The 24009-nt window shown below is 45.3% G+C and overlaps 1 protein-coding gene, 1 long non-coding RNA gene and 1 pseudogene across 2 annotated transcripts in view; 1 reads left to right on the top strand and 2 right to left on the bottom strand.

Annotated features, from left to right (window-relative positions):
• Positions 1–6686, bottom strand: part of ell2 (elongation factor for RNA polymerase II 2) — a 15960-nt gene extending 9274 nt beyond the window's left edge. Inside the window, 5 exon segments of the mRNA XM_028974507.1 lie at positions 1–226; positions 2361–2524; positions 3169–3290; positions 4264–4311; positions 6505–6686. The exon segment at positions 1–226 is cut by the window's left edge and continues 34 nt beyond it. Of these exon segments, the coding sequence (XP_028830340.1) occupies positions 1–226; positions 2361–2524; positions 3169–3290; positions 4264–4311; positions 6505–6636 (692 nt within the window). The 5' untranslated portion in view covers positions 6637–6686.
• A 6476-nt stretch (positions 6687–13162) lies between these two features.
• On the bottom strand, positions 13163–13778 carry LOC114785141 (globoside alpha-1,3-N-acetylgalactosaminyltransferase 1-like; annotated as a pseudogene).
• A 2765-nt stretch (positions 13779–16543) lies between these two features.
• Positions 16544–18205, top strand: LOC114786898 (uncharacterized). Its single transcript, XR_003749263.1, has 2 exons — positions 16544–17066; positions 17838–18205. It is a non-coding gene; the product is annotated as an uncharacterized LOC114786898 (long non-coding RNA).
• Positions 18206–24009: the final 5804 nt, after the last annotated feature.

Here is a 24009-nt window from a genome sequence, read left to right as displayed (position 1 = left end):
TTGGGGTTGACCCCGTCCCTCTGGAGCCGGGCCATCACTTCCAGCTTCTTGTAGGTCCTGAGCGCCAGGAGGTGGATGACTCGGTCACGGTACGACCGCTGGGCCACCGCGCTGCAGGCCCCGCTCTTACGGATGGTGTTGGCAGGGTTGATGGGCGCGGAGCGTTTGCGTTCGGGGACTGGGTCCGGGGCGGAGGGCGCCGGCTTTCGCACCTGGACAGTTTTGCCTGTGTAGATGCAAACACACAAAACCATTCTGTCGAGGAGTGCAAAGTACCTAAAAAGGCTGAAGCATTAAAACAAACTAAAACACCAGCGGTAATTCCACATGAAACCTTGAGCTCCTGAAACAGGAGCCCAAAAGCCCCCCTAACTGCCCCGGTCTGACGATATTTGCTCAAACCGCCGTGATGAGAAGCTGTTGTCCCAACCAGCTGCGAGCTGAATGGCAAAATTCTTTTTCCTGATGGCACTAGCCGTGAGCAAAAAAAATCTAAAACCGTTCAAAGGAGATTTAATTAATGCCAAGAAACTTGGTTCCAGGGTGTAATAAATGAAAACGGTCAACAGCAAAGGTTGCCATCGCTTTCATATTTCATTGAATGATACAGTCACACCAACAGGGTGGTCAGTACAGTGCGGCCAGATGGCAGGTTCCGTAAACACGAGTAGATCTTAGTGTCTTTAACGGTCCCGTTACCACTAAGCCTTGAGGTCTGGTTACTTAACACACCTTCACATTTCCTCTCTGCTGGTTATGAAATTCCAAAAGCCACTTACAGGATTAGGGGCAAGTGCGCGGACACACACACACACACACACACACAAAACCACATGCCCTGTACAATAACACGCCAATGCCCTCTCCTCGCCCTAAATGCTGACAGGGCAAACACGTGCTTTCTGCTGTGTCACTGTCTGTGATGTCCCATGGCGACGCCCTTCAGCCACGGTAAAAGCCAAATCCACACGCGGCCGACCAAACCCAGGGTGCAGCGGGAGAGCGTCTTAAAACTACACACTGATGCGTTTTACTGTGGAAGTGAAAACCGAAGCGGTCCCTAGAGTGTTTCAGCACCTGCTAATGTGACTCAGCACAGGAATAGCACTGCGTGTGTGTGTGTGTGTGTGTGTGTGTGTGTGTACACACAGTCTAAATACACACTCAATGCATTCTCAGCACTGATAAGTTATATAAGGAAATAACAACATGTGCTTGTGTGTGTGTGTGAGTGTGTGTGTGTGCGCGTCAAAAAGCGAATATATGTAACAGTGGGGATGATTTGTTTAATTAGAAAATATGTATTTAATAATAACGAGTGAGGAATTGCATTGGGTCACTGAGATTAAATCTTTAACATGCTATAGAGGAGATGGCTCAACATAACACACAGTGCTCATCATTACCGCAAAACCCTCAACAATACAAAGCCAAAAATGCGTGTACAAGTTTTCTCGTGTCCCTCGAGCAGCTGGCAGGTAGAAGACTCGACTTGTCCTGTGCAAACACCCCCCTCTTTTCATTCAACCCCCATTCACTCAGTCAGCCCCTGCAGGCAAATCAAAGCTGCGCAAAGGTCCCAAAAAGCCGATTATTCAGGCTCAGAAGAGAAGTACGGACGACCGCGCGAGCGCATGTGGAAGTTCGTACGCACGTACAGAGTACAGCGTGCGGTCGAACTCATTTGAAAACCTCTCTCGCCGCGGCCCGTCTGCGAACCAGGTGCTCGGCGCTCAGGCCGTACCGAGAAGAGGCACACAGATGTGCGCATCGCCCGGAGACCAGAAACTACGCAACAATCGCACTCAGAAACACGCAAATTCGGTTTCATGCACTCCGAAAGATGTGGAACTTGCCGTTTCGGCCTCAGGTTGCTTAATTCGGGCATAATCAGATAACGCAAAAAAGGCCCACATCCCCCCTCAACAACAATGCAAGCACAGATTAATCGGAGAGGAAAGGCTGATTAGATTATCTTTCTGCGCTGACGACCCTAATCTAGCCACTGCCACTAATGAAATCTTAAGCAGTTTGTGCCGATCTTTACGCAGCAGGGGTAGGAGTAGGACGCGTTATTATCCAGGCAAATACGGCAACCCATCAACTATCCAACCAGACACAAAATAAAGCAATGCAGTCCTTTTTGGGTGAAGATGTGCAACCAATCACGTGACGTGGACACACACACACACAAAAAAGAAATGGAAAAGAAACGTGACGTGGACACACACACAAAAAAAAAAGAAAAGAAAAGAAAGGAGAAGGTCTGCTACTCTAAGACCTGCATTAGCTGGAGGTTCAGCTCCAAAGCTGCTGAATGTTTTTTTTCCACCTGTGGGCGCGGCGCACGTGGAACCTACCTCGATGCTGGCCACCCGGTTTGATAACCTTTGTCCCTCTCTTTCTTGTGTCCTCCTCAGCCTGGGTCATGCGCTCACGTGTCACCTGGTACGAGTCGTTGGTGGCACAGACTGTAATCTTATCCTGGACCGTGCCCAGGGACACCAGGTGGGGACGGCCCGAACTGGTGGGTGGGGAGGGGAGAGGGAAAAATAGTACTGTGATGCTCCATTTTATGATATAATAGGTAATGTGAACATTTTCAATACTTCTAGGGTGTATTGGACAGTTGACTAGGGCAATATACATTTTAGTGCCCTAGATCTTATCGCTCATTACTGTATAAAACTAAGTAGAAGCAGACCTACAGCTCTTCACCACCAAACTGCAAGAATTCCAAAATCCAACACTGATCAACAATACATTGGATCCATAAAGGATATAGGGTGCTACATGCAGCACTAAACGCTGAGGGTGGGGCAGGTCCACTAGTCTAAAGTATGACAAACTGACACAAAAATAACAAAATATGACGTTTAATGACGTTTGCGCATGTGATGTGTTGCCAGGCACAGGTTTAAAACAGGTTAAAATCATCTAGAATGAGCTGTAACTCTTCGTGCAGCTCCCATTTTAAATTCGGAGAATGAAAGGATCACTAAGGATCATTTTCTGGGTGACAGAAGAAGAAAAGATACAGACAAATTTGAAGGAGAAAAAAAAAAAAACAGTGCCTGTGGTGTAATGGCATCCACTGGTGGGGTATGCAGGGACATTGACAGGTAAGGGGACAGAACAGCCGTAAGCGACCGGTAACCGTCTGCTCACCTGGTCGGGTACTGGTGGACGCACTCAAAGCTGCCCTGAGGACTGTCCTTGCCCACGCTGGACAGGTAAAAGTCAAAGTTCTGAGCTCCACCACCTGCATCCGTTCGGGGAATCTTAATTTTCTGCAAGGGGCCATAAAAATAAATAAAAATGCAATAAATACAAATAAATCACAGACGGACGGGCCATTCCTCAGTAAACAAGGTGACAGCGTTACGAGGGGTTTGATCGTCTGGTTTGCGCTCAAAAGCCCTAATTAAGTCCGAAGTGCTGCCTCACACACGAGTGAGAGTATACGTATGAGGCAGAGAGTGATTACAGGCTGAGAGCCCATGTACATAATTTAGGCCGATCTCCGGCTGTTTGGTATGTGCACGTGCGTGCTTTGCCAAATAAAATGTGCAGCGCCAATCTGAAAGCTAAGCCGTTTGGTTTGACCAAAATGATGGCGCATGCAAAGATTTAGATTTAGATCCGATCTCTTCATCTTTTGTTGCTTACAATTCTTTGAAACTGTTGCTGTAGAGCAGCAGGCTGCCACTGGTTGCGGTCTGGCTCACCGGTGAGGAGATATACAGACTATGCGGCATCTGACTGGTAACAGAAGGTTTACCGTGGCCTATCGCGACACAATTGCCGGCTTGTCAAATGAATTTAGGAGCTTTTAGGTGTCCATTTGGATTTTCCATTCATCACGTAAGACAAGGTATAATAACAGGAATAAAACTGCCAGGGGCACCTTGAGGCTGATTTAGTCAGGCCCAGAGTCTGCACTTTAACGTGGTGGTGCGGGTCAAACGGTTGCAGGTCAAAAGGTCAGCCAGGCATTCAGTGGAAGGGAGAGTGCTGTGTGTGCTTAGTCACGAGCCTCCAAATATAACCACCCCCACATACGCCCTGGTTAAGAAAACCAGACTGGCGGTCACACAGGCCCACTGTTTATGGTAATCGGTGGTGGTTAATGGACATTTGGGGTTCCTCCCTGATGGCTTTTTCAGCTCGACACTTCATCTACACCTATATATGCTCACAGGCTGAGAAACGTGGCTGTACGGTAAGTGTAATACAGAAAGAAAATGAATTTGCGATGCTCACCCCCTGAAGACCCTGGAAGTGAATTGTTGGCTGGACGGAGAGAACATTCTGAAAGACAAAACATACACGACGTGAACAATTTTCCACAAATAAAGCGACAGCGGAACGACTTATGCCTAATAAAGCGTGATAAAACAGAGCTTTGAAAAACGGGACTGACTCATTTTATTGGGCAATATTATTTCCACTGAGTGCATGGCTGCGATGCGCCATTCTCAATACACCCAGCAGCCAACATGATGAAAATAGAGGCGACATGAATATTCCTGACATAACGACAATATGCTGAGCGACATATTGCCTACAGTTTCACACCAACGTCCAGAACAGACTGCGCTAGCTCTGGAAGCTGAATTAGAGCACTGGACATTTCCTCTGTAGTAGCTTGCAGAACCAGCTCAGTGTTTCACAACCCGCAGCTCCTTCCATGTGTGTATACACACACACACACACACACACACTTGTGGCACACTCGCACGGAGCAGGCACACACATGTGAAAAGCCCTGATCACATTTCAGAGCCCGGCCAGCCTACTGACAAATCAGCACGTAAGAGGGGCGGGGGGGGACTCGAGTGACAGAGGGAGACGGGTTCGTGCAGGATTTGGTGCTTTGCGTTTTAACACAAACGCCGGCACTTAACCCGCGTCTTCCAACACCAGTCTTAGTGCGCGGGCAGGTAAATAAAAAAAATAAAATAAAACTTATAAAAAAGGGTTTGACGTGGGTCCTCACCTGTAAAACCTCCGTAAATCCCCCCCAGCCCCCAACACGCCGTCTGTTGTGTCTTATTGCCAGAGAGATTCGTAATGATTAACAAGAAGGGACGATGCAGCAGGGATTGTGTGTGTGTGTGTGTGTGTGTGTGTTACTGTAAAACTCTGCCCACATCGAGCACGACACCTCCAGTCTGAAGCAGTCCCACACAGTCGGAACACACCCGTGCGACCCCGCCTGAGACGAATAATCAGAGGGGGAAACTTCCACCCGGCCATTCCCCTCCTCGCTCCTCTCAAACGTCCTGCACCGTTGGACCGAACGGTTTGATTTTTAACACTCGTGGGGTTTTTTTTTGTAATAGTTTTAAATTCTACATGACGAGTGCTGATGTGCAGTGCTTGGAAATTCTGTCATGGCCAAAATAGGTTTTAGCTTCTTTATTATAAAAAAATATATATACATAGAAATGTATAGTAGTTGGACATATAAAATCACTCATGAAGCAAAAAGGAACACATGGACAATCCGGTCAGATAAGAAGGAACTTGAGACATTAGTATTTAACGAGGCAGACGTTATTGAACGCAACTCTGACGCAGGGCCGTGACACCAGAGGAAGTGACGTCACCACCACTGCGAGTGAAGCCAGTGGGGGGATTTTATTTTTATTTTTTTAAGTTACTGTGGAAAAGCTTCTGAAACGAGGCCCTGCCTGGGTTCAGCGAGGTGAGAGTGGGTGTCCCGTCACCCCCACACCTCCTGGCGTGAAGCCCGGCCACAGACAGCCGCTCCTTCGTGGGCTTCTTCCAGCTCCCGGCAGACGTCGATCTCTACGCGGCCCCGAGGTCGGGCTGACGCCGGGAGACCGTGAGCGGCGGCACGTCGCGGTGAAAGCCGGACCTTTCCCCCGAACTCCGGGCGGCCTGGGGTCGGCACGTAGAGACGTGACGCCCGGGTACACCGCCTGGCTGGGAAACGCCGACCGATCGAAGGGTCCGAAGTGCAGCTTTAACGCGAGAAGGCAACTTTAAACCGAATAAAGGGCCGCTCGAGGCTGTTAAAGCCCCGCAAGGGCGACGCGGGAGGCGGAAAAGCGTCCAGAAAGTTCCCCCCTCGGCCACCGATCCGGCGGGTTTGGGTGGGAACCCCGTGAGAGAAATTTCACGCCGGACAGCTTTGGGGGGGACGAGGGGGTATTTCTGGCGGCCACGATCGGGCCGCGTCACGTCCCACGTCTCCGGCGTTCACTCTGTTTAACCAGAAGTAACGGCGACGTGCGCCGCACAGTACTAGTTCCCAGCGCCGCGTCGCCGGGTCTTCCGTGGGGAGGAGGGGGTCGCCTTTTCAGCCGGAATAAAAACCCGGCGACGCGGAACGCGCACTTGCGGTCCTGAGGGGGGATATTCAGCCGCCTGACACCTTTTCCGGACCCAGTGCGTGGCACTGCGGGCTCCTGTCCACGGCGCAGCCGGCCGGAAAACTTTCCCAAAGTCCGCCGAAACGCCCCCGATCCCACTCACCTTGCTGCCGAGGTGGCTCTCCACGGCCCGTATGGCGGTCTCCGTCAGCTTGACGTGCAACACCGACACCCTGTCGCCATTGCGCTGGCCGCAGCTTAATCCGTAGCTCCCTTCCTCCGAGAGAGCCGCCATGTTTACCAGCCCTCCACCATCGTCCCCTCTGACGGCGGCCAGTAGAGCGGCTCGGCGCTGCGCAGCGTCGGGGGCGGGGCTACGCGGGGCCGACCTGCCCAGGCGGCGTCTGATTGGCCCCGCCGGCCGCGCGTCGCTGTAACCAGAACTGGCGACTATTCTGGTTTCAAACGAGCCGCGGGTTTCAGCGGCGAGAATCGGACACGTTCGGGTTATTTTTGTTGCCCGTGATGCAATTTGCGTTTGTGCTCAACATACGAAACAGAAGCGACTAACACTTCGGCATGGGACAATTTATCGGTGTACAGAATATCGCGGTACGAATTTCAAGAGTTCAACATTTTTTTACACGAATAGTTCAATTAAATGGCCATGTCATGGTCAGCTCGGTGTTTTAACTATTTCTTAGCTATTTCTATTTTCTACTCAGAATCTGTTTTCTGAGAGACTGACAGTTAAAGACTGTCTGTGTTTCAGGCTATCACATTATGTCTAAAGTATTTGGATGTAAGTATTTTACATAAAAATATGTAACAATACGTAAAAATACGTAAGTGGTTGTCTAGCGATTAAGGAAGCGGCCCTGTAATCCCCGAGCGCCTGTGATGGTTAAAAGCAGAGGACACATTTTGTTGTGTCACTGTGTGCGGTGCTGCAGCATCCCAAGTAGAGAATCCCAGACAGCCCTCTCCCCAGCCACCTCCACCAGCTCCTCCAGCAGGACCCCAAGGTGTTCCCAGACCAGGCTGGAGATATAATTTCTCCAGCATGTCCTGGGTCGAACCAGGGGCCTTCTGCCGGAAGGGCATGCCCAAAAAAACCCAGGGAGGCTTCCAGGAGGCATCCTGACCAGATGCCCGAACCACCTCAACTGGCTCCTCTTGATGTGGAGGAGCAGCGGTTCTACTCTGAGTCCCTCCCGAATGTCTGAGCTCCTCAACCTATTTCTAAGGCTGTGCCCGGCCACCCTACGGAGGAAACTCATTTTGGTCTCTTGTATCCGCGATCTCGTTCATTCGGTCATTATCCAAAGCTCATAGGTGAGGATTGGGACATAGATTGACCTCCCTCTTCACCACCACAGATCAGTTCAGTGTCCGCATCACTGCGGACGCTGGCCAAATCTGCCTGTCGATCTCCTGCTCCCTTATTCCCTCACTAGTGAACTCGTGAACAACGCCTCCACTCCAGGCAGCACCACTCTCCCGACCCGGAGTTGGCAAGCCACCCTTTTCTGGTCGAGAAACATGGTCTCAGATTTGAAGGTGCTGATCCTCATCCCAGCCGCTTCACACTCGGCTGCAAACCTACCCTGCAAGAGCTGAAGGTCAGAGCCTGATGAAGCTAGGAGGACCACATCATCTGCAAAAAGCAGAGACGAGATTCTCCTGCCACCAAAATCGACACCCTCCACATCATGGCTGTGCCTAGAAATTCTGTCCATATAGGTTATAAACAGAACCGGTGACAAAGGGCAGCCCTGGCAGAGTCCAACCCTCACCAGGAACAGGTCCGACTAACTGTCGGCTATGCGGACCAATCCTCTGGTACAGGAACTGAATGGCTCTTAACAAAAGGCCATCCACCCCATACTCCTTGAGCTCCCCCCATAAGGTACCCACGGAGACACGGTCATAAGCCTTCTCCAAATCCACAAAACACATGTGGATTGGTTGGGCAAACTCCCATGCCCCCTCCATCACCCTAGCAAGGGTAAAGATCTGGTCTTTGCCAGGATGAAGACCACATTGCTCCTCCTCAATGTTCAGTACCTTGGAGTACACCTTTCCAGGGAGGCTGAGGAGTGTGTTCCCTCTATAGTTGGAACACAGCCTCTGGTCCCCTTTCTTAAAAACGGGGACCACCACCCCAGTCTGCCACTCCACCGGGACTGCCCCCAATGTCCATGCCATGTTGCAGAGACATGTCAACCATGACAGCCCTACAACATCCATGTCATCCATCCCCGGGGCTCCGCTGCTGTGTAGCTGTATGACTACCTTAGAAACTTCTGCTCCTGAGATCAGACAGTCCATACCCAGGCATCCCAGCTCTGGTTCCTCATCAGAATGCGTGTTGGTGGGATTGAGGAGCTCTTCAAAGTATTCCTTCTACCGTCCAACTATAGCCCCAGTCAATGTCAGCAGCTCCCCATCCCCACTGTAAACAATGTGAGCGAGTTGTTGCCTTCCTCTCCTGAGGTGCCAAATGGTTTGCCAGAACCTCTTTGGAGCCGATCGGTAGTCTTCCTCCATAGCCTCACAAAACTCCTCCCAAGCCTGAGATTTTCCCTCGGCAACTGCCACTGCTGCACCCCTCTTGGCCGTCCAGTACCTGTCTGCTGCTTATGGAGAATGACAGACCAGTCATGCTCTGTAGGCCTCCTTCTTCAGCCTGATGGCTCCCCTAACCAGCGGCACTGGCCACCTTGCGACCACAGCTAGCAAAAGCCACCTAAACAATCGCAGAGCGGAACAAGGTCCATTCCGACTCAATGTCCCTCACTGCTCTCAGGACGCGGTCAAAGCTCTGCCGGAGGTGGGAATTGAAAACCATCTTGACAGGTTCTTCTGCCAGGCATTCCCGGCAGACCCTCACTATACGTTTGGGTCTGCCAGGTCATCGTGGCATCTTCCCCTGCCATCTGATCCAACTCACCACCAGGTGGTGATCAGTTGACAGCTCTGCTCATCTCTTCACCCGAGTGTCCAAAACATATGGTAGCCGGTCAGATGATATGACCACAAAGTCAATCATCGACCTGCGACATAGGCTGCCCTGGTACCAAGTATACAAATGGGCATCCTTATGTTCGAACATGGTGTGCATTATGGCCAAACTGCGGCTTGCACAGAAGTTCAATAACAAAACACCATTTGAGTTCAGATCTGGCGGGCCATTCTTCCCAATCATGCCCCTCCAGGTCATGCTGTTATTGCCCATGTGAGCATTGAAGTCCCCCAGCAGGACAATGGAGTCCCTAGTCAGAGCACTATCTAGGTGGGCACTGTGCTTTGCTCAGTGGCACCTTAGCTGTTGGGGATTCGAACCCACAACCTTCTGATTACGGTACCACTTCCTTTTATCCTCTTGGCCAACCACTGTGGAAATGTTTAAACCAACTCATCGCATCTGCAGCCAGATGAATCCTGCCACTGTCATCCCGACACATGTATGACAGCAAAGATATGTCCTTTAACAGGTAATATCAGTAACATTTGGATCACAAGGCTTGTACAGTAAGGCGTATACATGGTGGGTGCATTGCTCCATGCCTTTCCCTTCATACCCCGACAGGTCGGTCACTCTGGAACAGGAGAAATCTGGACCTTTTCCCACTGCGCCACACTCCAATATTTGTGGCCCCTACAATTATCCTCACTAACAATAGGCCTGCTTGTGGCCACACAGCTATTTAGTCCCAACCCTCTTTGTTCTGCACATGCTTTTACTTTTAGAAATATTTTCATGGCGCGTTATTAAACATAATTGTGGCTTCACAACCTTGATCCCGATCACATTCAGTGTATGGCAATTCCCTGGAAAATGAAACCAAAATTCTAAAAATAATTCTGCAATATTTGCACCTTTACTTGTACTTAGATGTGTACTTAGATGTGTACTTAGATTACTTACTTGCAGATATTTGAAACACAATTACCTCTCGCGATGTAAAAGTTTTACTATTGTCAATGAAATTCAAAGCAAATTATTATCATAACCCACACATTCAAAGTTCAGTTTAAATATGTTAAATTAAATAGTGCTTCAGTCGTAATTAAAATATTCAGACAATGCGCCACATTTCAACTCTTAGTACTGGCTGTCATATGTTAAACTCAGCAGCACTCGTGTAGCTTTTAGATGGGTGACGTTGTTGTCTCCTGCATCACGTCCTGTGCATCACACCATCTTGATCATTTTAGTTGCATATATCGGTATTGCATAAACATTATTTTATTGAAGTGCTGCACAGTTTTGACACCCATTATACATTGAAATATTTGGTGCAATAGTTTTGTCTGAATGCTTGTAGACTTTATTGTGGAAGTTTGTTTTAAAAAGTGAGACTAGTTTTCTGTGTTCCGGGGCAAGTTTTCCAACTGCTTGTACTACATACATGTCACACTTGCTCATAGTCTTGACCACTGGTTATGGGAATAAAGTAAAAAATGCTTAATCCATGTCACGGTGGCAGGTGATGGAGTCCATCCTGGGAGATTAAGGGCAGGGTAGGGACTTGCCCTAGGGCGGAGCCCACCGCAGTTTTGTTAATAAAGCATTGGAAACTTCTTAAACCCATTTTATTTATTTCAGTGATCGCTTGATGCAGCCAACAGTTTCGCCAGTTAGGATCAGACATCTCCAACATATGAATCACTCGCAGTAATGTGCAGATTACACTGAAATCCACACTTTTTGGCAGGGCAGAGCAGTTTTGCCGTTTAAGTTTACTGATCGTTTTTGGTCTAACAGGGGGCTCATTTCGACGATGAAAATTCAATATAGTATCCATACCAACAACTTGCAGATTAGTTTTTTTGTCTGTAAGTGCTAACGGAAGAATTTTTCCTGTTGGATGAAATCCAGGTGCCTGGTAACTGTTGGTGGACTGCACTGTGGCGGCAGCACATGGCCATTATCCAGCTGCTCTATCTCTGAGCTTTGACTGTGGGGTAATTGCGGAGTGCTTGGTGTGTTGCACTGGCCTGGGTGTGGAAGGGTCCTGCATGAGTCCTTCAGATTACTTGAGGTGCCACACCCAGACTGGTCTGTGACTGATGACTGACTGTACTATTGTTGTTGTTGTTGCTTTTTGATGCCTGTCTGTGGGATTTCAGAGCAGCTCTCATCTCCTCTCTTCCGATATCCACCAACACCACACAGAAATGTCGCCTGTGACATTTAGCTAACATATTGTTAATGAAGCATTGTGTGTTTAAGTGAACTGATGTAATTCAAGTGAAGTGGAGCATGCATGAGGATATGCAGAGGTTCCTCTACTTAATCAGAACGATGGTCACAGTATTGTCAGACGACCCAACCTGTCTGGGTATTTTGACTCTTCTAATCCCCAGTGAACATATCTGACTATTAAATAAGGTTTCATGGGAGGACCTCTGGTGCTGACCTTTTATAGGGCGTGGTTAGGATTCTGCCTGCCTGCCTATGTCTAGCGTGGTGAGTAATACAGCGTACAGCAGATCCTATCCTGTCCCGCTCTGATTCTATCTGCTTTTCAGATGCATTCACCTGCCAAACAGGGCACAGAGCCCTTTAAAACCACAACTGGATGGTTAATTGCACATTGCCATTTAATGACACATGAGCTGTCTGTAGACATTAATAATTTCTAGTGTGTTCAACCATATTCTTTTTTCTAACGGGAAGATGATTGAGCTATGAAGCCAACATTCATAAACTCATTTCTTGAGTCTCCTGTCTTAGCCAGGAAAACTAATTTCATATTGTGATTTTTATGAGAAGTTGCAATAAACATTAGAATTATTTTTATATAATATCATGCAAATGCAAATATAATTGTAAGTAGAGAGATTAAAAAAATGACAAAGGAACTTTTACATCTTGGGTAAGGTGTAAGGTAAGACAAAGATAATCTATGGGCTAGCAATGCAATACAAAGAAGGGTGCACCTTGCAAGTTACAACACATGGATGGGGTGTGGGTGAACATTAAAAAAAAAGTCAGAGGAACAAGAAATAAACAGAGAGACAAGAAAGCTTGAATTGCAACACACACTTCCAGTTAGGAAAATTCTCAGCATCTCTGTTTACATTTCCTGCCCTGAACCCAGATTACATTAACATCAACTTTACAGTAGAGCACGTGGGGTGGAAATGGGAGGGTTAAGACATTCATCCACAACAAACACAGAACCCCCATCCAAGGCCCTTATTCTTTTTTTTTTATTATTTATGCTCAGTTATGAGACAAGTTCGCCCCAGAGAGGACATCCTTAACTGAGAAATTCCTCTTTCTTTCTCACTTTCTTTTCCAACATTGACAACCGTGGCCCTCTCTCTTGGTAATACCTGGTATTTAAAGTCCTTGAAAAGGCAGAGGAGGTTAATGATTGAGCTGGCCAGTGAAAGCCACGACTCTTATCACATTCGAACAGCCTCCGGGCCTTTATCTCCTGTCTGACATTACTGCTGTTGCCAGTCACTTGTTCGGTTCTCTATTTTTTTTTTAACATTGTGCACACACATTTTCTCCAGTGAGGTCAGTAATGTGACAGTTGGCACACTTTATTGCTTTAATTGTGTTTAAATAGATTAAATGAACGTCTAAATACATGATTTTGAGGACAAGATATCATTCATATTATTTTCTCTTCGCTATGTTTCCTTGATTTTTTCCTTCCTCATTTCATGCATTAATGGACCATGGTTGGGTGCAGCATTAAAAAAGGAAAACATGAATGGTCGCTAGCACTGGTCCAGCGGCATGTCTGGCCAGTGAGACAACTCTCCCCTTGCCCACTGCAGCAGATGATGCCCACAAGCTATAGGCAGGTGGGCGGGTGGTTGATCAGGTAACGGTTTAGGTATCTTCCCTCCAGCTCCCGTGCCCTAAGGCCCCTGGTCTGGTCCTGTGTGATAAGCTGGGAGCAGAAGCTGGTAAGGGCTGGCATCTGTGCACACAAGCCTCCATACAGCTCAGAGGTACAGTAGTACACCCCCCCCCCCCACCATCTGGCACTCTTTTCATAAGGATGCGTGAAGGTTGGCATGGTGTAGAACTTGGGGTGCAGGGTTGCCACCAGTGTCCCAAGTATCTCTGTGCCAACTCCTGGGCAACATCGATGGCAAAGATATAGTCCACCTCTCCCTGGGCTTGACTCTGAATGGTGGATGCCAGCATGTCCATATGGTGCTTGGCCAACCAATCCCAGCCCGGCATCTCTGCCACGGGCACTGCCTTCAGTGTATGCCGCTCTCTCAGATCTGGTGGTGGGTTCAGTAGCTGTGGGCTGTCTGTCAGGATCAAGTAGGTGAAACTTGGTGCATGAACTAGAGTTGAGCAGTGTGCAAGAAACGCTGCAGGAACCTGGCATAGCTCCCCACAGCAAGGACCACCAACCCTACCCGAGGTGAGACGGGTGAGAATTGAACGCTCATCGTCTCCCCACACTATAGGCACATCCCAAGGTGTCATGACCCAAAGGGTGAGCAAGGGTGGCTGGGGCCATGAGACTCATGGTCACAATTGTCATGAGGCTTTGGATTAATTATAATTAACAATTTTTGATATTCTTTGCTTGTCTAAGGTCAAAAGTGTCCTCAGGATATACTTAAATAAAAAATGTGACATGTGTGGGTTTAAATCGTCCTCTATGAATATGGGATCTGTCAGCCATCAGGATTCTCTTCTTTAAGATTCAGTTAACAACCAAGCGGTTTTATCTTGTTTTAGCTTTTTAGGTAAATCCTTACACCAGCGAACAAGACCCACACATTGAACTTTGCTTTGCAATGGTTTGAGAATAGTGCCCCGAGTGTAAGATTTGAATAGTTTTACATGAATCAGTTATTTTAAATGAACTCGAGTAACATGATATTTAGTCTTGATTATAAATGTATTAGACACCAACCCGTTAATAGCACAGCATTGTGCATGGCTCTTTTCTACATAAACTAATGATGTACATGCTAATGAATCATTTTATTTGTTGGATCCTTACACAGCACCCCTGCAAGCAGCAGACGAACCAGGAACAGCTTCTTCCAGTTGACCTGCTGAAGCCTGTGAGGAGAGAATGGCCAGCAGCTCAGTGCATTCAGGAATCCGACCCATCGTGCAATCAACAGGCTCACCCACATGACTGGAAATGTAAAAAAAACAGTACCTTGGGGGAATGTGGTGTTGTTCAGGAATTACACAGTTGTAAATATTACCCACCCTGCAAGTGGCTGCTGCACATAACAAACTGAATCTCTGGCAAGATATAGCACACACATATTTAAAATTAGACGACTGGAACTTATGTTTATGGTTTAAATACATTGGATATAAAAATACCAGGATGTAAATAAGACCCCTTCCCACCTTTAATGTACCCTATAACCTTTTCAATTGAACTGCAACACAAACTATGTAAAAAAAAATATGTAAAAGTACAACTTGGTTGCATGAGTGTTCACACCCTTAAACTAATAGACAATTTTGAAGGGAATTGGTGCAAAAAATCATGTTAAATCATGATGCAAGGTGGAGGAGATTAGGAACAGTTCCAAATATCATTTGCCTTTTGCCCAAAACCTTCAGGTGTGTGCTAGAAAGCTGAAGATGAAGTAGAATTTCAGCTTTCAAAATGACAACGAGCCCAGCATACATCCACATTAACAAAAAATAATGGCTTCACCAGAAGAAAATGAAAGGTTTACATAAGTCCAAGAAAAAAGGTCAGGTCTCCACTTTTTGTTAAGTACATAACTCCACAGGTGTTCATTCATAGTTTTGATGCCTTCAGTGAGAATCTACCAATGTAAATGGTCATGAAAATAAAGAAAACACATTGAATGAGAAGGTGTGTCCAAACTTTTGGCCTGTACTGTACGTTCATTAACATGCTGTTTCAAATTGCAATTCAACAGCCAAACATTAACAACATGCACATACTTAGCCAGAGCTGGTAGATGCCCACAGTGCATATTTCATGTGTGCATTTTGAGCACCCAAGGCTCTTTCAGGCACCAGAATCCCACACAGGGCGCTGGGTTTTTCGGAGTGTCTGCTACCTCTCTGGGGGGTGAGCGAGCGAGAAGGAGGGCTTGCAGCCAATGCGAAACATGCAAGGAATGTTCTTTTCAGACAACGACAGGACTCAAACTGAGGCTCAGTTTCGGCATTGTCCTAATTTTCAGGAGGTCTCATGTGAAGCAGCCAGAGCAATCAGTTTTTCATGGTTGAAGCCACATGTCAACAGCATAAGAGGGAGAGAACTGTGGAAAAAAAGTTACAGAGGGAAAGTGGGGTCAGTGGTGGCCTAGCAGTTAAGGACGCGGCCCCGTAATCAGAAGGTTGCCGGTTCGAATCCTGATCTGCCAAGGTGCCACTGAGGTGCCACTGAGCAAAGCACCGTCCCCACACACTGCTCCCCGGGCGCTGCTCACTGCAGCCATGACAGGTGGGCAAATCTCACTGTGTGCACCATGTGCTGTGTTGCTGTGTATCACATGTGAAAATCACTTCACTTTAAGTGAGTCAGAGCAAAGGAAACTAAATATAAAAATAGCTGAATTAAATACCAAAGAAAATCAAGATTGACCTGAGGGTTGTCTGGACTGGATCAGAGCCATAGTTCTCTTTGTGTCTCTATCAGTTTAGGATGTTTTATAGTTCAGAAATTGCCCGTCTCCTCCCTTGGGGAATGCTGCTACTCTGTTATGGAATGTCGTCTTTTTTCTTTCTTATCCCACTTTCCCATCTGACGTAAGTAATCAGCCCTATGGCAGTCTTCCATAGCTTCCTGACGTGGAAAGGAAAAATAGACAGAAAGGCAGAAAGAAAGGTGAAGGTGTCTGTATTATTACTCATGAGCATGTTAACATGCAAGCAGTGTTGTTATCGTCAACGATGACGATGACGAAATCATTTCGTTGACGTCACTTTTTTTCATGACGATAACGAGACGGTGAAGAGATAAACACTGCTCTTTGATGACTAAAACATGACGAGACTTGTGTGAGTTTTCGTTGACGAGACGAGAATGGACGAAAATGTTAGTGGGTGGTCTGTCAGACGTTTCAAATGCATGACATTTCTGCTTATTGTGCGTGTAAATTAAGGGTGTACTCACACTAGGCGGTTTGAACCGTGTCCGAGTGCGTTTGACCACCAAAGCGCGGCTTGTTTGGCTAGTGTGAGTGCTCCGAGCCGTGCCCGGGCGCGGTTCGTTTAGCCGGCCCTGGCCCGGTTGGAAGAGGTGCGGTTCGTATGAAGTGTTAGAGCTAACCGTACTGAAGCACGGAACAGTACGCGTGATGTCACGTTTTTGCGACGTTCCAAAACCAACATGGCGGGGAAAGGGTCGCTTTGGTCTACTGCAGAGGTGCAATGTTTATTGGAAATTTGGGCAGATGAGAGCATACAACAACAGCTGGACAAAACGCATAAAACGATCGACTCCATTGAGATCAGCGAGAGCGCCGCTTTCTGTTTAAGCTGAAACCCCGCCCACCATAATGACGTAAGCGTGCTCCGGCACGAATGCTGAAAGCATATGTGAGTTCAGGCCAGAGTGGCAGTGGGGAGGGGGGGTGTATTTTAAATATAACCCAGCATATAATAAAACAGAGTGTATTGTGAAGGAAGACGGTGACAAATGAGGCCACAAAGTAGGCGGAAAAAATACGACTAACCTTAAGCGGCACCTGAAGGCTCACCACAAGGATATTTTTTCGAAGGTAAGTTACAAGTTCTGTTAACATATAGTATAGCCTACGTAACGTTACAATGTTACTCGACAATCGGCTCGTGATAAATTTTATAGTAAGCTTATAAATTAGTACGTTTAGTACTAGTAGGAGTAGGAGTAGTAGGAGTAGTACATACTCCTGCCGCAAATGGGCTGCTAACTTCAGGCTAAAGTTAGCTTTTGTTACGCTAACGTCAGTTCATTGTGTGTGTGTGTGTTACTTTAGCCATGTTTACATTCAGTGACGGTGTGGTCATCTCTTTGTGTGTCTATGTTCTGTCAGCGTGTAACTTGATATGTTAAACAGGTCGAGTTATTGTTATACGTAGAGTCTGCTAGCTTCAGTCTAAAAGCCACAAGTGACCTCTACTGTCCTAACCATGACCTGTGCGCTCACAGTCAAATTACACACACACTCACACACACACACACACACACACACACACACACACACACAGTACAGATACAATATAATTTGGCTGCTGCTCAGAATGAAAGATCAGAAAGTTTTAGTACAGGGCCAGTTAATAAACTATGTATTTTTGTTTTGCTTGTTTGAGACTTAAGATAGAGTGAGATTTAAGACCATTCTATTTTCTTAACGTGGTAGTATTTTGAGTATTTTTCATAGTATTTTAAGTATTTTTATGGTATACCTACATTTGATTGTTTTGTATTCACCTGTAATCCTTTACAGGACATGTATGTTGTATACAGAGATAGAGTAATTGTATCCCTTCTTTGTTTTTTCCTCAACCAGATCCCAGAGACCAGAACTCCTAAAGAGAAACCTGGTGGTCCAAAGAACAACAGGGCACAGTCATCTATCCCAGCAGCCTTCGCCGCAGCATCCAAATATAAGTCAGACTCCCTGGAACAACGTGCCAAAGAACAGGCGATCGCTCTTTGGAATCTTTAATTCTTTTATTACATTGTTTGCACAAGTTAAAGATAGAGTGGGGTTGTATGATGTCTGTTTTTACAAATAATATGCATCTTAATTACACTGGCAGACAAGGCCAAGTTGAGCATATGTGTTCCTCATCCATCACTCATATTTTGGGCATGTGTATATTCATTGTACTTTAGCAAATTCTGAGAAATAAAGCCGCAATTGTTGAAGTAGAATGTTTTTGTTTTTGGCTTTTTTGGAGTAATGAACATTGATTCCACTGTTACCACTTTATCTGTGTGTAATGCACAATCATTAGATCAGAAAGTATTTGCAGTTGGGTGGAAACTTTATACGTCTAAAAACCATTCCTTTATTATTGTTATTATTGGTGAAAATAGCTGATCTGCAAGCTCACAATGTGTTGAACTTATAGATCTGCTTCTATTTTCACAACTTATGTGTGACACTGCCCAGCAGAAATCCCCAATACTTATTGACCTAAATTAATTTGTTAAAAGACTATACTTTTTTTCCTTTTTTTGACTAAAACTAGACTAAAACCTTTTTGAGTTTTTGTCGACTAAAACTGGACTAAAACTATCACATATAGAAGTGACTAAAATTTGACTAAAACTAATAAACATTTTAGTCCAAAAGACTAAGACTAAATCTAGGTTGTCAAAAACAACACTGCATGCAAGAGGTAAAACGAAGGAAAGGTTGCTGACATGTAGGTCATGTGAAAGACCTTTAGGACAACTTTTACCCCCAGGCATTCTGGCTCCTCAATACCACGCTTCCCCTAAGATCATCCACATCACCTCAAACACCTCCGAAGACTTATATCATCTACAGAACTCTTACAAAGCATTTTTTTTTTTGCAAACTGCATATAACAAACTGAACAACAGGATTGCTCCACAACCATAAATAAATGTCTCGCCACCTCCTACTGTGCTGCTGTATTATTATTAACATCACCATATCATATCATGTCATGGATTGGGGGCACCTGGGGACACACCTGGGCCCAATCTGGAGGGCGCCATTATAAGGCGCTGTGGTTCCGCCCATCGGGGCTGTGACATTTTTTTTTTAACCGACTTCCTTATGTGTGTAGTTTTTCAGTTCTGGCAATTGCCACAGGCCTGCGGGTTTGTTTTTGTTCTCCCCCTTTGTTTCCCCTGTTTTTGGCCATCGAGCCTGGTTTTGTTTCCTTGTTTAATAAATCACTATTCCCAGTATGTCCTGCCTCTGCCCTTCCTTTCACCGTCAGCTCGCGGACGTGACAATATTGCTGTTACTTGTCTGTTTGGTTTGTCTAGTTTGTCTCAACCTGCACTATATTATGGGTCGATGCACAATGTCCTTTGTCATGTTTTTGTGTTGAGTGTTATTCCATTTGCACTATGTCTTTTTGCACACTGTTAATCCCTGAAGCCTCGCAAACTCATCTCTGTGTATTTGTATATGGTGAGATGATAATAAAGTTGACTTTGACTGTAACTTGAAAGTGTAGCAGCATTCTCTTTCTTGTCTGATGAATGCTGTTAACTCCCGGCTTTTGTTGGTGTGTTATTATTTCTGTTGCTCAGAACACATCTTTATAAAAAGAGATTAAAATGGGAGGGTCCCAATGATTGACAGCTCTCAGATTCTTCCTCAATCTGGATGATTTCATACAGCATCTGTCAATAGATCACATCCATAGACATAATTAATGATCAACAGGCCTAGTATAGCCTAGTCTTAAAAAAATGGAGGGCCAGGGGTCATTATACATTTGGAATAGCATAATAAATAAAAAAACAGCCACATCTGACCAAAAATGTAACCATTTCTGAAATCTAATATGAAGAAAGATTGAGGGGGCATCTAACAGCATCTGAATGTCACTGCATTCACTGGATCATGAAGACACAGTGCATATAGAAAGTATTCACAGTGCATCACTTTTTGTTATGTTGTAGTGTATTGGGAACACCACAATTTAATGTATATTTTGTGAATAGAAAATGTACATGTGTGCTATTGTTCCAGTTCCTAATCGAAAGGGCCAGCAAGAGTGTGTGGGGTAGAGAAGCCACGCAAGGTTCACATTTTTTCTTCTGTGTGCCATGTGTTGTAAATAAATGGAAGGAAAACCCTTATCTGTGGAGTATATTGCACCTTATGTGTATATCCACAACAACATCCTTATTACAAAATGGATTAAATTAATTTTTTCTCAGAATTCTACACACAACACCCCATAATGGCAAATTTATTACAAATAAAAAAACTGAGAAAGCACATAAATAAGTACTCACAGCCTTTGCCATGAAGCTCAAAATTGAGCTCAGGTTCAGGCATCCTGTTTCAGATGTTTCTGCATCTTAATTGGAGGCGACCTTTGGAAAATACAGTTGATTGGACATAATTTCGAAAGGCACACACCTGTCTATATAAGGAAGTCAAAAGATTTGTCTGTAGACCTCCGAGAGGTTGTCTCGATGTACAAATCGTGGGGAAGGTTACAGAAGATTCTGCTGCTTTGAAAGTTCCAATTAGCACAGTGGCCTCCATCATCTGTGGACCATCAAGTGAAAGAGGTTCAAAACCACCAGGACTCTTACTAGAGCTGGCCAGCCACCTAAACTGAGTGATTAGGGAAGAAGGTTCTTAGTCAGGTAGGTGACCAAGAACCCGATGGTCACTCTGACAGATCTGCAGAGGTTCTCAGTGGACATAGGAGATGGCTACACCAACGCTTCCCATCCAAACCTGTTGGAGCTTAAGAGGTGCTGCAAAGAGGAATGGTGTGCCAAGCTTGTGGCATCAAATCATTTTTAATCATTTATCTCATATCAAAGCCTCTCATTGCTCTAGTTCGGAGTGCCTAAACTTCAGACCATCACATGACTGCGAGGCTGTAAAGCAGACTGTTAATTCAGCAATGTCTGGTCTGGCAGCCTATTTATCCGGGTTTGTCAGCAATTCTTGTAATTAGGAGCTGATTGAAAGCAGGAATACATGCTACATGACCACGTGTGCACTCACCCACACTCAAATCCTTGTGTGGTTATGTTTAACAATGTAATACTGCACTAGTCAGAAATATTATACTCTACAGCTTTCTGGAAAATGATTTACAACAATACTACTATAGTATTGTTGTATCGCTCGCTCACCCCCCAGAGAGGTAGCAGACACTCCGAAAAACCCAGCGCCCTGTGTGGGATTCTGGTGCCTGAAAGAGCCTTGGGTGCTCAAAATGCACACATGAAATATGCACTGTGGGCATCTACCAGCTCTGGCTAAGTATGTCTGTCAGTGTGAGTGTGTTCAGTACCACTATAAATGAATGAACAATACATTTCAAGGTAAAGCACAGTGGCTCCCATTCGTAACTGAGAAAGGTTGTCCTCCTGGACTGGCCATCATCATGATCTGGACAGATCATCTGGACACAGACCTGAAACCATAATATAGAAAAATGGATGAATAACCAATCAATCTGTATGTCATGTTGGCTGTGTGTAAGCTGGCTCTTAAGTGTAAACTGTAAGTGTAAACTGTAAATTGTATATCATGTTGGCTGTGTTCCTGTCCTGTTTCTGTTTCCATGATAGTCTCATCAGCAAGAACAATGAGTTAGTGTAGAAAGAGGAGGTGCAATGACTGATGGACTGGTGTATGGTCAACCATCTATTTCTGAATGTGAACAAAGGATATGATTGTTGACTTCAGAAGACAAGGGAGGGACCACTCTCCACTGACCATCGACAGTTCTTGTGTGGCGATTGTCAAGAACACAAAGTTCCTCGGTGTTCATCTACAGTACAACCTCTCCTGGAATCTCAACACCAGCTCACCACCCATCCTCACCAACTTTTATAGTGCGACTATCTGACCAACTGCATCACTGTTTGGTTTGGGAACTGCACCATATTGGACTGCAAGCTCCTACAGCGGATATTGAGGACAGCTGAGAAGATCATCGGAGTCTCTCTTCCCTCCATAATGGACATATACCAAACACGCTGCTTCAGGAAAGCCACCAGCATTGTGAAGGAAACTACACAACATTTACATGCACTCTTCACCCTCCTACCATCGGAAAAAGGTACCGAAGCATTCGGGCCCTCACTGCCAGACTCTGCAACAGCTTCATCCCACAGGCCATCAGACAACTGGACTCTCAGGGACTCTTCCCCTCTGGTCTGACACACTCATACACACACCCTACCTCTGTTCTATTGAATAACATTATCTGTCTGTAAGATCATCTATTTATGCATACCATTCCATATTGCACAGCAGTATTTGTACTATTTTACTTTGCACATTTATTAATTTCACTAGTTTAGCGCCGTCTGTGTCATTGTTGTCTACATGTTTTTGTGAAATGTTACTCTGCATGTGTCCCGTTTGCACCTTATGTAGCACACGTCGGTGACGGTGTCGCACACATGCACATTATGTCAGAATGTAACTTTGTCTAAGCGTTGTAATGTAGCACCAGGTTCCGGAGAAATGTTATTTTGTTTAACTATTTGCTGTCTAACATGCATATAGCTGAAATGACGATAAAGCTCAACTTCAAAATAAAATCCAAGTAAGAAACCATGGGTGAATATCAGATTCCCTGTTCATTCCCTTGTATTATGATTGGCTGAGAGCTGAATCATAGGTGGAACTGGAACATAGAACTAAATGTGCAGCTTTTTAGTGCTGCAACAATTGTAGTGCAGTTGCAATATACTGAAGGTGGCGATGCACCAGTGCTGATGTTTCTGACACCTTTAAACCTTTAATGTGGTCACATGAATTTTAAGAGAGATTCTAAAATAATTTTTGTCATTTTATAATCCATGATACTCAGATATGCTTTCTTCAGGGAAGAAATTGGGAATGACAAAATGTACATTTTTTCAATGCATAGGCGTCAGAATCACTAGATGGTGCTATAGTCCATGGAAACGCCATAGCACGTTCATTTCCCCTAATGGACCACTCACGTCAGCCTTTCCCAGAAGGGACAATTCATTATTCATGTGACACGGCATATCGGGCTACTCTCTCATTCTGCGTGAGTATGTGTGCATGGTAAAGAATGTTCATTACACACTAAAAGCAGCACGACACACACATAGACAAGCATATTCACAAAGTAATTAACTTGCAAGGTAACTTTAATGGTTATAACAATAAAACTCCAGAGAAATTTCAGTAATACAGAATCTCTGTAAACTGTTCATCTCTGCTTCGAACAGAAGAATCAGAGCAAAGAAAAAATATATGTAAAGACATTTTTTTACGCTCCATTGAAGGATGAGTAAATAACAAATGGTCTAAATGCTGTCATATCTGTCCGTCTTCCCGTCTGTCTCTCTCATTGCTTCTCCCCATCTTCGCTGCCAGAGAGCAGGTACGTCATCATTAAGAAGTGATGTATTTGCGGTTGTAGAATCGATTTCCTTGACTTGATGGTCTTGAAAACCACTTTAGGTGTACCAGTGCACTATTGGAAATGTCCACCATCCAGCAGTTCATTTCATAAGCCAGTCGGATGTGTATGTTTGAACCTGGGAGACACACAAGTACTTTTTTCCCCCCCCTGAAACTGAAAAGATGAAGCATATATTTTTGGAACAGATTTTAGAATGATAAATCCCCCCAAAATGCAAGACTTGAATGTAAGAGAAGATTTGTAATGTGTAGCATTTCTTGGGGGGAAAAAACCCCCCCACATATTTTCATTTGTCAATGTATGAGAATGTGACTTAAGCAAGCCCAGACAGTCAACAAGAACAAACATATTTAGTCTTCAGCACGACGACAGAGCAGGGTTTATTTTTTTTAAATAAATGGCTTCAAGCGTACATCATAAATATAATTCTCAAACATAGAATATGCTAGTAGATGATATAAATATGGTATCAGCACAGCCTACGAGAGGGCTCAGCTAAATCTAGCTTTTGTGTGGTCAAATATCATTTAAAGATAAGGACATTTATTCGATAAATAGATTGATTGAACTAAACCCAGGACATTG

Source organism: Denticeps clupeoides, chromosome 3 (assembly GCF_900700375.1).
Source record: "Denticeps clupeoides chromosome 3, fDenClu1.1, whole genome shotgun sequence".
In the NCBI taxonomy this organism is placed as follows: domain Eukaryota; kingdom Metazoa; phylum Chordata; class Actinopteri; order Clupeiformes; family Denticipitidae; genus Denticeps; species Denticeps clupeoides.
The sequence above is the reverse complement of the archived record's forward strand: the minus strand, read 5'-3'. Positions and strand labels throughout refer to the sequence as shown.